The sequence below is a fragment of the Polypterus senegalus genome, chromosome 8 (genome assembly GCF_016835505.1).
Source record: "Polypterus senegalus isolate Bchr_013 chromosome 8, ASM1683550v1, whole genome shotgun sequence".
Taxonomy (NCBI): Eukaryota; Metazoa; Chordata; class Cladistia; order Polypteriformes; family Polypteridae; genus Polypterus; species Polypterus senegalus.
Window position 1 is genome coordinate 34,618,203 of NC_053161.1, and position 14,558 is coordinate 34,632,760.

At 36.7% G+C, this 14,558-nt stretch overlaps 1 protein-coding gene across 3 annotated transcripts in view; it reads right to left on the reverse strand.

Annotated features, from left to right (window-relative positions):
* The window catches only part of dock4b (dedicator of cytokinesis 4b), a 432,150-nt gene that overhangs the window by 51,450 nt on the left and 366,142 nt on the right, over positions 1–14,558 (reverse strand). For all 3 annotated transcript variants that reach the window (XM_039760946.1, XM_039760945.1, XM_039760944.1), the window contains 4 exons: positions 13,642–13,808; positions 11,279–11,365; positions 5,810–5,986; positions 258–341 (listed from right to left, as the gene is read on the reverse strand). In XM_039760946.1, coding sequence (XP_039616880.1) covers positions 258–341; positions 5,810–5,986; positions 11,279–11,365; positions 13,642–13,808 — 515 coding nt within the window. The remainder of the gene's footprint in view (positions 1–257; positions 342–5,809; positions 5,987–11,278; positions 11,366–13,641; positions 13,809–14,558) is intronic.

Genomic DNA, 14,558 nt, shown 5'->3' on the forward strand with positions numbered 1-14,558 from the left:
ATGCCACTTCTACAGCTTGAGACCTATGAAAAACCAATATGAAAAATATCGAAAGCTGCACAGCTTTCATGGAATATAATGAACAGGAGAGGACTACTACAAATTGGATTTCACTACAAAGGCAGTGGGAGGCACACTCATGATCGCTTTGTTTGGTATTTCACTGATGTGGTTCATTGGACAAATACTTACTGAGGTAACCTTTTTCATCCATAAACCAAACAAGATTTTCAATTTGCAGTAATTTGTTTGTTTACCTGTTCAAACATGAGCTCCCTCAGTCTGCCAATTTTTTCTCCATCTTCAGGATGATTTACAATGTAGTCCTTTATAAAAAATGCCTGCAGGGAAATACACCTTCTTTAATGGCTTATTGCTTAAAGATATGTTTAAACTGCAAAACTACACATATGTGCCACCAGGTGCCACGAGTCCAGAAAGGCAAAAACAGTGCAAAATTCCCAACCAATACAAGCTATTCCCAATAAATAATTATCCATAGATTAGTATTCATTCTGAAACAGAGAGAAGAAATGACAAATGTTAGTTTACACATAAACTGGTAATGTTTTTCTAAGAGGCCAGGCCATGTCTTTCAATGATTTATAGAGTGAGATTTGCTTTTAACTAAACATACAGACTGATCAATTTGATAATGTCTGGTTTTCAATAGAAAGTGACTGATGAATAACATAATTGCTATACTTTTTGTGTTATATTTTCTTTTTAAATATAATCAATTTAAGTGAATGATGATAAACACACTATCATAAGCAACACGATTAACAAAAACACTCTGCAAGTAGAAAAATGATTTTAAGGAGCTCTGAATGCTCAGGCCACAGTAGGAGAGCATAGCTTGAGTAGAATTGTGAGTTAAAAAGAAATCTGAGACCATCAGGACAGATAATTTTTGAAAAAGTTTAGCGGATAAAGGGATTTTAAGCAGTGTATTCTCATAAAATGTACTCAAATTTATGCTGGAGTGGGAGTCACATTAGGATGAGTTCAAAAACTGGGCAGAGGCTTATAGATGCAATCAAAATGAATGAACTAATGTAGCATGTATACTACTTCCACAAGTCTTCAAAAATTCATGTTTCTAATATGACTAGATTGCTGGACATTCTCCCTACAATCAATAGAGTGTCTGTTAGTCTGCCTATGAATTTCAATTTTCAAAACAAGGAAATATTTACAAATGGAAATTCAGTACACATATTGTGTAAAAAATGGAATCAGACACATGCACGGAAAAAGACTCCATCCATCTATCCATCCAATTTAAGCCCACTTATCCCACTACATTGCAATAGGATACTGGAGCCTATCCCAGCAGGTTCAGGAACCAAGACTAAGCGACGTACAGTACAGGCCAAAAGTTTGGACAAGCCTCCTCTTTCAATGTGGTTTCTTTATTTTCATGACCATTTACAGCACTCCATCACTCTCCTTCTTGGTCAAATAGCCCCTACACACCCTGGAGGTGTGTTTGGGGTCATTGTCCTGTTGAAAAATAAATGATCGTCCATCTAACCTGACTTCTGCACAACACAACTGCTGGTCCCAACCCCATTGATAAAGCAAATTCCACTAAATAACCCTGATAAGGCACACCTGTGAAGTGAAAACCATTTCAGGTGACTACCTGTTGAAGCTCACGAGAGAATGCCAAGAGTGTGCAAAGCAGTAATCAGAGCAAAGGGTGGCTATTTTGAAGAAACTAGAATATAAAACATGTTTTCAGTTATTTCACCTTTTTTTGTTAAGTACATAACTCCACGTGTTCAGTAATAGTTTTGATGCCTTCAGTGAAAATCTACCAATGTAAATGGTCATGAAAATAAAGAAAACACATTGAATGAGGAGGTGTGTCCAAACTTTTGGCCTGTACTGTAGACCTCCACCAAAAGAAACACACACTCACTTTCACAGGGCAAATTAACATAATATGCACAAATATAAAACATGGGAAGGAAATTAAGTTCTGTAATATAATATACTCATATATGGTTTGGACATGTAAACTACAAAATTAAAACACAATACTATACAAGTGAATAAGTTATGTTTATTGTGGATTTACTGGAAGGAAATAGTGTCACAGCATTTAGAATCATGTGTTAGCATCGTTGCAATGTGAAAATGTAATTATCTATTATATATTAGCCGTTTTAAAGTACTGTATATGGTGCACTATTGGAAATAATGTATACTATAAATGAAGGGAGATGATGTGTAGAATTCATAAAGTCCAAGGAAAATCACAGTAGAAAGCAAAATATACACAGTAGATTCAATGGACGTAGTTCTTAGAGGAGTCATCAGGTGATGGTGATGCAAATGGACAGAATTCTACACAAAAAGTATAAGAGCCTGTTATATTTCCTCAGGTGACTCTGATCTTAAGGTGTGGATGGACACTTGTTCTATCAAGAATTCTTTTAATGTTACTGTAGTAGCATAATTACAGAAGATACCAGAAAACGTAAAAAGTCAAAAAGGAAGGCTGACTTTGTTGTGGGTATTAGAATGATGTTGGATAAGTTGCTCACTATCACTGACAACACTTCACACCCTCTGAATGACATACTGGTCAACCTGCTGAGCACATTCAATACAGATGTAATATTAAGTGTTCCATCACCAAATATCCTTATTCATGTATTTTACCTTGAGAATAATAAGGTGTCTATCTATCTATCTATCTAGCTATCTAAAAACTGACCAAAGAGGCTCCATTTCTTCAGTCTTGAAGAAGCTTAGCCTTGCTTTTTCTCACCTTTCAGCTCATTGCAAAAATGAAGATTTTATAACCCTAAACAGTAAAACACATACATACTGAATGCAGAATCCTGGAGGAAAGCATTTTTTAAAACAAAGGGAAGTGTGAATCACTGTCCAGTAATGTCACATTACAGTATTACTTATTGTCTTTCAAGAAACAGCAACTATTCTAACCTGATGTTCCTCTATAGATGTAACACTTCTCTAATTTTTCCTTACACTCTTAAGTGCTCACAAGGCTAGGGAACATAACCATAAAAACTTCAAATTGTAACAAGATTGGTGTTACATATAGAAATGAAAAAAGTGTCTTGCCTGACAACCCATCTTTCCCACCCCCCATCTGTGTTCACAGCAGAAAGAGAAAATATACTTGCCGGGTATTTTACCATTTGAATTTTTAAATGAGCCTTCATCACCTGGTACCGTGGAAAACATCAAGCTAGTTCCAAGAGTAGTCTGTGAAATGTAGAATGTTGCCTTCTATACTGTATACAATGTTACATTGGATATTATCCACATTGTGTTGCTGAAACTAAATATGCAGAGTCAAATGACCATAGGAGCAGTTCTAAAAGTTCTAAAGATACCAGCATATGATGTCTGTGTAGATACTCCAATAGACATAGCTACCTAACTGCCTATACTACCCAAGCAGCCCTTCAGTTTAATATCAGACTTTCAAAGAATATAAGGTAGAAGTCTGCGGAGGTGCCAAGATGTTGTCTCCTGTTGAAATTATATGTCAATGTCTGTCTGATGATACTCTGAAAGTGCATGAAGCATAGCACATAATACTATCATTGTGAAGCATTCACAAATATGAAATTCTAATATAACATTAGGCACAAATTAATGGTCTTAGTGTGCAGATAATTTTCTCTTAAATTGCACCTATATCAGAAAATAACCACAAACTGCTTCTACAATGTAATCGAGAATGCTATTTGCCAGACAGTTTAGTAGCTAAGATACCAGTTCATAACAGTAGAAATGATAATCGTTTAACTTACCACTGACAAGAGAATGGTACAAAAATACATAACAGAAGGTGAGATGGGTCAGGGATATTCTACAAAGAGAGACACCAAAGATCCCCCAAAAGTAAGACTAATCCTTGACACTTCAAAAGAGGTGCACTTAATGATTTCTTTTAAAGAGAGCTGTAAATTCAACAGTGCAAATACTGTTTAAGTAGGAGAATTTTTACACAGAAGCAAAATAGGCTCACTTCACAAAATATAGAAAATGTAAGTAGGCAATGTTTCAATAGACTTGTAGCAATCAGGCAAATGCCATTGTGTCTATGCTTCAGAGACACTGGGACAGGCATATGATAGATGTGACTACTGCTACCAGAATTAAAGACACAATATTTGTGCCATATGATCACATTAACATTTGTCACGACATTTTGCAGTATATATATGTCAAAATGTGTGTGTGTGAGTGCTCATTAGTGCATTTGTCCTGCATCACACTGTTATCACATTCAATATCTTGCTGGTGGAACAAGGTCTAGGATATTTGTGACCTCTGGGATTAAGTGGTTACGATGGATGACTCTCATTTGAGGGATGTATTAGAAACATTCATATACCCATTTGAGCTACAGTATATAATAGGAGACAACAAAATATAAGAAATACATGGGAAAACAGTATCAATAATAAAACTTAAGCTACACATAAGAATAAACCACATACTGTATACTGCTAAGATATTCTATGGATCTGCCAGCAATCACATATAGAATGAGTTTGATCTTGAAAATAAAAATTATGACCTTAGTAACATTACTCTTGTTGCTGAAAGTAATGCTATCTAATAATATTTGTGATTCCAATGCAAGATACAGCTTCAGAAGATGGATGTAGTTAATTTTTAAGATAAATGAAAGCTTATTACTAAAACTCAAAGCATTGAATATTGGCAGGTGTGCAAAATGTACTGCTTTCAAGTAGCATATTAGCCTTCTGAACAAAGTAAGTTAATGACAATGATATAAGGTTCACAGAATAACAAAATAAAACTAGGTTAGTTAATAACGTAATTTGCAATCATAATAGTAACCTATACCAATAACTTCTTGAACATTCATTTGTAATGTGTATGGAATGGTACAGCTCCCAGGTCACTTTCAGGTTAAGGCTGCCTGCAGTGTGTAACCAACCGCTTCTTGCCTCTGCCTACAGTTAAAAACCTCTTGGTTGGGCTGCTCTAACATGTGCCTGCAGCTGAGATTGCAGGGGTCTTAAAGGACCGCTGCCCAATGCAGACAGGTCATAGTCTTTGGCCTTGTAAATTCTTCTTCACAAACTCACTGACCATGCTTCCATTCAGTTTCATATCTTCTCAACGGGTTCTGAGTTGTGGAGAGCCAGTGTGTATCTTAGTCACACAAGGCAAGAACTAACTCTGAATCGTGTGTCACTCCATTACAAGGCCCATTCACATGTACAGCCATGTGCTCTCACTCTTTTAGAGTATGGGGAGATTGTGTAAAGTCCATACAGAATGTGCCCTGGGTAAGATTCAAACTGGGAAGTCTGGAATTGTATGGCATTATTAGTAAAAAACGGTATCACTAAAAATCAAGAGCAGCATAAGCATTTTTTTTTAAAAAAAAAGGACGAATGGATAGATTGGATTTAGGAAGAGCATCTGTTTTGCGATGTGTTGGCTTCTAACTGAAATCTCTTTTTGCAATACATTTTCTAGCATCACCTTTTCTGTTATTACCATCTTGAGAAAATGGTTAAGACTTTTTCTCTTTTAATATTTTATCAGTACCCTGCTAAGCACTGTATAGTGTATTAAAAATAAAAAGGCCTCACATAAAGCAGACACTCGTGTAATTGCTTAGCAACGGTGCCACATATACATCATACTCCCCTAGGTTCAAGCACTGTACAGAGATATTGAAGAACTTTTTAACATATTTAAAGCAAAGACTGTCAGTAGAATCTGCAGTCCTCCATTAAGACCTAAAATGCAGAAAAACAATCCCCTTCAAAATTACCTCCTGGTATCTGGCAAGTCCCCCATTAACAGCAGCATCAATAACTCCATTCAGGCACATTGTGAGTGGGTTGATATTCTGCATTTGTCTGGCTTGACACTGAGTAATGAGAGTTCTCAGCTGTAGATTTTTATTCTCTATTACTTCAATCGCATTTTCAAGAGGACTCATCTCCACCTGAAAGACAAACACATGAAAAAGTAAAGGAATATATTATATATTAAATCATCCGCCGCCTGGATTCTAATGGTGTGATTTTAGAGCAAATGCACATTATCATTATACAAAGTAATGCTAAAGCAGGGCCATGCACTTCTTTGATTAAAGCCTAAAAAGGAATGGCAACTTACACAAAGGGACACATTTTTCAGTACTCTGATGTTTCAAAACATCCATCTAGGCAATGCACACTCACGCACACACCCATATATGACCAATTTAAAATGATTAGTGGATCTAACACATACGCCATTGTGATTGTACCTGGAGTAAAAGCCATAAAGATGTGGGAAATCATGCAAACTGTGCATATACGGCGATCAGGCTTGTATGTGAATACTTGTCCCTGGAACTATGTAGGCGTAGTATTAACCACTATTCAACTGTGCCACTATGTTTTGAAACATGTCATCTGTAAAGTGCCAGTGACACAAATTCAGATCTTATACATAACTACCTTAGAAATTGTTAAACCAGTCAATATGTGCTTGCCAGTTATCTCTATATAATTAGAAGATGACTGCTATAACCAATTAACACATATTACGTTTACATATATTGGTGCTTACAGAGCAAAAATGCAAAAAAAAAATATAGTTAAATGACACATATTAACAAAACCCAAATGCAAAAACGGGAACCTACAATAGCTTGGTATTCCACTGAGCTACTCTAGTAATGCAATATTCTTGTATGGATGAGTACAAGTGACTTAATAACTGAACACATACATTTTTGAAAGGAGGGAGACTGAAGTGAAGTGCATGTTCCTAAATGCAAACATTCTTCAGATATCAAAAATGTATTGATAGAGCTGGTTACAGAAGTAAGAAGATCCCTCTTCTTTTACTCTGCTCAGAGAATGAACATGATTTGTTTACAGATGTGTTGATGTGCTAATGGCAGAGACTGCATTTGAAAACTGGCAAAGAAAAAAAAAATATATATATATATCAAAGTAACATATTGATGTGCTGGATCTGATGTTGGCTCTGACTTCTAGAGGAAAACAATACTTGATGGCTGAGTGCCTAACTTTTGCTTTCACACCATCATATGAAGTACTGTTAGGAATGTGTTCAATTATGGAGAGTTAATGGATGCCACAAACCCTTAGTAATATGCTGCATATCATAATAGCAGCTAAAAAATTGTAAATAGAATATATTCTAGCTAAATAACATGTGTAATAGGGTTTAGAGGCACTAAACAAATTACCTTTAATTGTGCTTTTTCAATTGCTGCTGCCATCTAATGCTTTCAAAACTAGACTTTCAAATCATTACCTTTACTCAGAGCAAGTTCACGAGGAACCAAAATTAAGCAGCCAATTTAATGCAAAAGAAGAATGATGTTGGAATTCAACTAGTATATAAATAAATGAATAAACAAATTCCTAGTTTACTGTTTAGGTGTAAGTCCTTTAGAGGTTGTGTTCCTGTTTACCAGAAGGAGCGTCTCATCCAACTAGTTCAACAGTCAGTCAGTCATTTTTCAACCCGCTGTATCACACACGAAACTCAAGAATCCTCAATATTCTATTTCCTTACAAGGGATGCTTTGGCTCAACTTATCTCTAAAATCTCTTGAATTATATAGTAATTTATTCTGACAATGACATTTGAGTCATTGATAGAATAACATCTAAATTCAAAGATTAACCTATCAAAATGATGCCATCTGCCTTCTTCTAAGAGGTCATATGCTGACAGAAACACTTAAGGCCATGTCATATAAGACAACTTTTCCAGTGATTTTCAGTCGTAGAATTCATTCTTATAATGTTATTGACTCGCAGGAAGTTGGCAGTGTGAAGGCTAGTCCCTTAGCGTGACATACCGAGTGTCTCAATCCAACTAATCAGTGACTCGCTCCATCCAATTAAAACAAGCTTAATTGTGTTTTTACTCTACTCTCTACTCTTTACAATACACAAAATGCAGCAAAAAAGGATTAGGAATGTGGGTGTTGGACCTCACAAGCAGAAGAGAAGTTCATCTGTCTGATGTCTACAGTAGTGCTTAACATCCCATAACAGAATGAGACACAATCTCACAATTTGCCCAGCAATGAACATTAATCCCATTAAGGACTGGCTGTGGCCTATCAGTTAAAGTTTATAAGACTTTGATTCATTGGGACTGGAGTGACTGCAATTGAAAAAGAGTGCTTCTGAAAATGGATAGATAGTTCGGTGTGGTATTGACCTGGAAGTATGAAGTTTGGAGAATTGAGTGTGCAGCTATGAAATTGTATATAGAGTTTGGGGAAACTGAGATTATTTTCAAGAAATGTGTCTAAGCAATCAAGGGAAACTGTAATACCTGAATAACAACAATGATATTTTTATTCTAATATTTGAATTTCATAGGATGGCATTCTTTACTCTTCCAAATTCTACAAAGGACATACAGTCATGTGAAAACATTAGGACACCCTTTGAAAGCATGTGGTTTTTTGTAACATTTTTAATAAATGGTTATTTCATCTCCGTTTCAACAATACAGAGAGATTAAAGTAATCCAACTAAACAAAGAAAACTGAAGAAAAGTCTTTTCAAGATCTTCTGTAAATGTCATTCTACAAAAATGCCTATTCTAACTGAGGAAAAAGATAGGACACCCTTGCCCCTAATAGCGAGTGTTACCTCCTTTGGCTGAAATAACTGCAGTGAGACGGTTCTTGTAGCCATCTACCAGTCTTCGACATCGGTCTGAGGAAATTTTACCCCACTCCTCAATGCAGAACTTTTTCAGCTGTGAGATGTTTGAGGGGTTTCTTGCACGCACAGCCCTTTTCAAGTCACCCCACAGCATCTCAATGGGATTCAAATCTGGACTTTGACTTGGCCATTCCAGGACTCTCCATTTCTTCTTTTTCAGCCAATCTTTGGTTGATTTACTAGTATGTTTTGGGTCATTGTCATGTTGCATGGTCCAGTTCCGCTTCAGCTTTAATTTTCTAACTGATGGTCTCACATGTTCTTCAAGCACCTTCTGATACACAGTAGAATTCATCGTGGATTCTATGATGGTGAGCTGACCAGGTCCTGCTGCAGCAAAGCAGCCCCAAACCATGACACTTCCACCTCCATGCTTCACAGTTGGTATGAGGTTCTTTTCTTGGAATGCTGTGTTTGGTTTACGCCAAACATGTCCTCTGCTGTTGTGTCCAAATAATTCAATTTTGGACTCATCTGTCCAAAGAACATTATTCCAGAAGTCCTGGTCTTTGTCAACTTTATCTCTGGCAAATGTCAGTCTGGCCTCGATGTTTCTCTTGGAAAGCAAAGGTTTCCTCCTTGCACACCTCCCATGCAAGTTAAACTTGTACAGTCTCTTTCTGATTGTAGAGGCATGTACTTCTACATCAACAGTAGCCAGAGCCTGCTGTAGTTCTCGAGATGACACTTTAGGGTTTTTGGAGACCTCTTTTAGCATCTTGCGGTCTGCTCTTGGGGTGAACTTGCTGGGGCGACCAGTCCTGGGCATGTTGGCAGTTGTTTTGAAAGCCCTCCACTTGTAGACTATCTTCCGGACAGTGGAATGGCTGATTTCAAAATCTTTTGAGATCTTTTTAAATCCCTTCCCAGACTCATAGGCTGCTACAATCTTTTTTCTGAAGTCCTCTGACAGCTCTTTGTTCTCACCATGGTGCTCACTCTCACTTCAACAGTCAGGAGCACACCAAACTAAATGTCTGAGGTTTAAATAGGGCAAGCCTCATTCAACATGCAGAGTAACGATCTACTAATTATGTGCACCTGGTGTGATATACCTGTGTGAGATCTGAGCCAATTTAAGAGGGAATACATGTGAGGGTGTCCTATCTTTTTCCTCAGTTAGAATAGGCATTTTTGTAGAATGACATTTACAGAAGATCTTGAAAAGACTTTTCTTCAGTTTTCTTTGTTTAGTTGGATTACTTTAATCTCTCTGTATTGTTGAAACGGAGATGAAATAACCATTTATTAAAAATGTTACAAAAAACCACATGCTTTCAAAGGGTGTCCTAATGTTTTCACATGACTGTAGCTCAAGGAATTTAACAAGATGCATGAGATGGAAAACTAAATTTATTTTGACGTAAGTAGTATTATCATATGTTGTGTTTTCATCAAGAGTGCAAAACCTGTTACAATGAGTGAAAATATGTGATATGTACCACAGTTAAAACGGGCATATAAACATCTGGCTGACTTAATCAGGCTTGGCACCACATGTGCTATTTGTTCTCTGCTAGTAAACATTTCTTTGCCAAGCTACAAACGAGTAGAAAAGGATGGTTATTCATTTGTGGTGCTTTTAAGGCAGTATTCACTCTTTAATGCAGGACACTTTTAACTGCTGTTAAAAAACAATAGTAAATACTGATAAATGTTTGGATCTGTTCAAATTATAGTTTTTTTTTTTAGGAAAAGTAGAGACACATGGATTACATGTTATCAGTTCATGCTATGAAACATGTTTGATGAATGCTGATCAATGTAATTTCTTTCTCTGTCTCTAGTACACTTTTTGTCTGCTTAAATTTGTCTACTTCAGCTCATCACATTTTGCAGCTATTCAGTTCAACCTACACACTTGATGTCAAAGTGATGTCATCTCATTAATGTATCTAGTTATCCATTATCAGTGTATTCATTTGTTCTTCACAAAACTTTGAACTACATCAATGACATATGTAAAGGGGAGCCTGCTGGGCTGTTAGAAGGTACACTGCCTGCATATTTATGAGTTTCACCAATACGGAAAAAGTCCTCTTTTTAGATGAGGTTCTCAGCTTGAGCTACATTCAGGGACTAAACGTTCTTAAGGATCAAACTCAAGTGATTTTCAGGGATGAAGATGAAAACATTATAAACAAAACAGATTCGCAAAAATATAGGATATCAACATTTAATCAGGACGATAACTGAAAATAAATATAAAATAAAAAAAAAAAAAAATATATATATATATATATAATATATACTGCTAAAATGGAAACCTAGCAAACTCAACTCAAAGTGTTGTATACTGCAAATTTGCAAAGCACTGAGTCATCGTCTGGTGACCAGACTGATGAAGAAGGTGCAGAATGATGTAGCAATAACTTCATGTGAAAAGAATACGAGAGGAATCCACTAACTTTCAGGGCAGCCTGAGGTCTTTATAAGAGAAAAAATACCCATAGTGGAGATGACAACGAGCTGTTACATATTGAAAGTTATAAAGAAGTTAAAGGTTATTAGTCAAATTGACTACTTACCACCTCTCGCTTCTCTACTTCAAACCACCGAGAAATGCCCGGCAAACTCTGCACTAATGTTAAAGTTGTCCTTTCAACCCATAAGCTCTAAACAGGGATGGAAACACAAGTGAAAAATAGATGTAAAAGAACACCTTCAAAAACATTTAGATAAATTCAAAGTCTGGCATAACATTAGAAAAAAGAGGAATTATTTATCAGCTTGATGTGATGTCTAAGGTACCAAGGTCATTTTGAAAAATTCTGCAACATGTTTTTACAAATGTTCTTTTGCCTCATTGCTTTTAGAACATTAGAACAATCTGGATGAGAACAGGCCATTTAGCCCAACAAAGCTTGCCGTTCCTATTTACTACAATCTTTTAAAATAACATCAAGCTTTAATTCTGGAAGTCCCTAAAGTGTTACTATCTACCACACTACTTGGTAGCTTATTCCAAGCATCTATGGTTCTCTGTGTAAAAAAAAAAACTTTCAAATGTTTGTGCGAGATTTTTCCTTAGCAAGTTTCCGTGTCCCCGTGCTCTTGCTGCACTTATTTTAAAACTAGCCAAATATCCGCGCTTCGCAGCGGAGAAGTAGTGTGTTAAAGAAGTTATGAAAAAGAAAAGGAAACATTTTAAACATAACATAACATGATTGTCAATGTAATTGTTTTGTCACTGTTATGAGTGTTTCTGTCATCAAGGATTTGATTATCATTATTTCTTTCAATCAGGTTTGTATTTGGAGGATGTGTTGTGTTCAAGTTATATTCCGTGTTTGTCAACCGTTGTAAAGATAACAGGGTTCATTCATCGAAGTGTTCACTACCAAAATCGGTACTCGTGAATCTAAGATGTTTAACAGGCATTCCCGGTATTAAGTTGTGGATTTGCCTGCGAATATTTAGCAGCAGCGTGTCTATGAACTTAATTTAAACTTAAGCTTTACACCTTGCTTTCCTACTGATACGTCTACAAAGGCTTGTTCAGATTCAGAGGGTTGTTCCTTTCCTACTGCATCAATAAACAGCTCGTCTTCCTCTTTATCTGAGACATCACACACTGCATGCATGGGTTTACCTTTCCCAGTCCTGCAAACTTTAGCAAAGTGGTTCAATTTGCACTGTCTTCCTTTAGCTGGACATTGACTTTTTCCATCGTGTGCTTTGTTTCCGCAGTAGCTGCACTTATGAATATGCTTGTATGCGCCACTCGCTTCATATTCTTTTGCTGCCTTCTCAATTGTGTAATGCGTTTTTTTGTTCAGCGTTCTTTGGAGCTTTTGCTTGTTGTCTGCATACTATGTTTACAGTCAGTTCACGTGAGCTGCTCGGAGTACATGCATCGAAGGTTTGCTATCTTGTGCGATCTTGCGATGTCCAAGTTTCTCTCACACTTTTGCTGAGTTTGTGCCAAACACTATTCTATCCCTGACCATCTCATCTTCGTTTGCATACGCACAGTCCTTCACCAGCAATTTTAACTCCATTATAAAGTGATCAAAAGTCCCATTTATACCTTGCGTCTTCTTATTAAACTTGTATCTCGCAAAAATCATATTCGTCTTAGGCATGACAAACGTCACGTAGCGGCAGCGTGTCTATTGGATTGCTGCTGAAGGACGGCCTTATATGGGAAGGCACTCAATTATGTGGGAGGCGTGGGTATGGGGGACGCAATATATGCAGGCAGCCAACTACATTGGAGGCATGGTGATGTGTGACGCAACTCCGTCTCACATGGCGACCGAGCTGCAGGCTATGGCCGTATATATGTACGTAAGTAGGATTCAGTTATGACCGTTACGCATAGAATTTCGAAATGAAACCTGCTTAACTTTTGTAAGTAAGCTGTAAGGAATTGGCCTGCCAAATTTCAGCCTTCTACCTAGTCAGTCAGTAAGGAGTTTGCCTTTTATTAGTAAAGATAACAGTCTCGATCCACGGTACTAATTCTCATCATAATTTTAAACACTTCAATCATGTCTTCCCTTAATCTTATTTTGCTTAAACTGAAAAGCTTCAGCTATTTTTATCTTTCCCCATAATTCAACCCCTGTAGCCCTGGAGTCAGCCTCTTCTCTGGACTTTTTCTAGTGCTGCTATGTCCTTTTTGTAGCCTGGAGACCAAAACTGCACACAGTACTCCACATGCGGGCTCACCAGTGTGTTATAAAGCTTGACAATAACCTCCTAGGACTTGGTCTTGTTTTGTTCAATGTATAGCTTTTACGGACATTAATGTAACAGGTGGTTTAGAAAGAACTGTTTTACAATAAAAATAAAAATAATATACATTTAAATAAAATGTTACGCACATACTGTAAGCAAAAATGCACTGAGGTAAATATTGAAGAAAAAGTAAAAAATGAAAAAGTACCTTGAATTCATTTTCCTTATCCTTAGCTCCTTTATGGAAAGGTCTATCATACCGGAATTTCCAGATGTGATTCACTTTATAAAAACTTTTAATATTGTCAGGTACGCCATCCCTCTGTAGCACATCTTGACTATCAGGAATAGGGCTGACTGCATAAATTTGTAAATCTGGTCAGATTTGTTAAGAAATGATCTGTCAGAAAATAAAAATATACAGAACCACAGAAGCATCTTCACACATTTAAATAAAAATAACTGTTATGTAAAGATATTGTGCTGTTGCATGATGTAGACCTCCACCATTCCACAAAGCGCGAAAATGACTGACCAGCTAATATGTCTTGACTGGATGACCACTGCTGTGCTTCAGTGTGCCTCACTGCATTTCCCACCTTTGTAACCAATATGAGGTGTTCCTCCTGATGTGCGATAGTACAATCATCAGTGTGGCATAATAACAAGAAAGTAGACCACTAAAGTAAAACAATCTTACTATTGGGCATGTATTGCTTTTGAGTGCAATGGTTATGCCTTGAACAGGATCATCCTGTCATTATAATTTTAGCACATATTAACAAACTGCTCCTGTTGAGGACAGCTCCAAATATCATCTTCAGAAAAATAAGGGTCATTTTGACCCCTTTAGAAGCTTTGTGGAATAAGAACATGACTTCTTGGGTTATCAATAGACACTATAAGTACAGTAAACATTGACATATTAGATGTACAGCATCTTACTTAACAGAGGATGATTTAGCGCAAGAGAGAAGAAAAAAATGTGTCCATCCATTAGTTGAACGAAGAGATTTTTATTGCCGCTAAATCTAGACATTTCAAGATAGTCAAATGATCTTTTAAAAATGCTTTAAATTCATGACAAGTATAATTCTGAGCCATATCAGCAGTTCTTTTACAAAA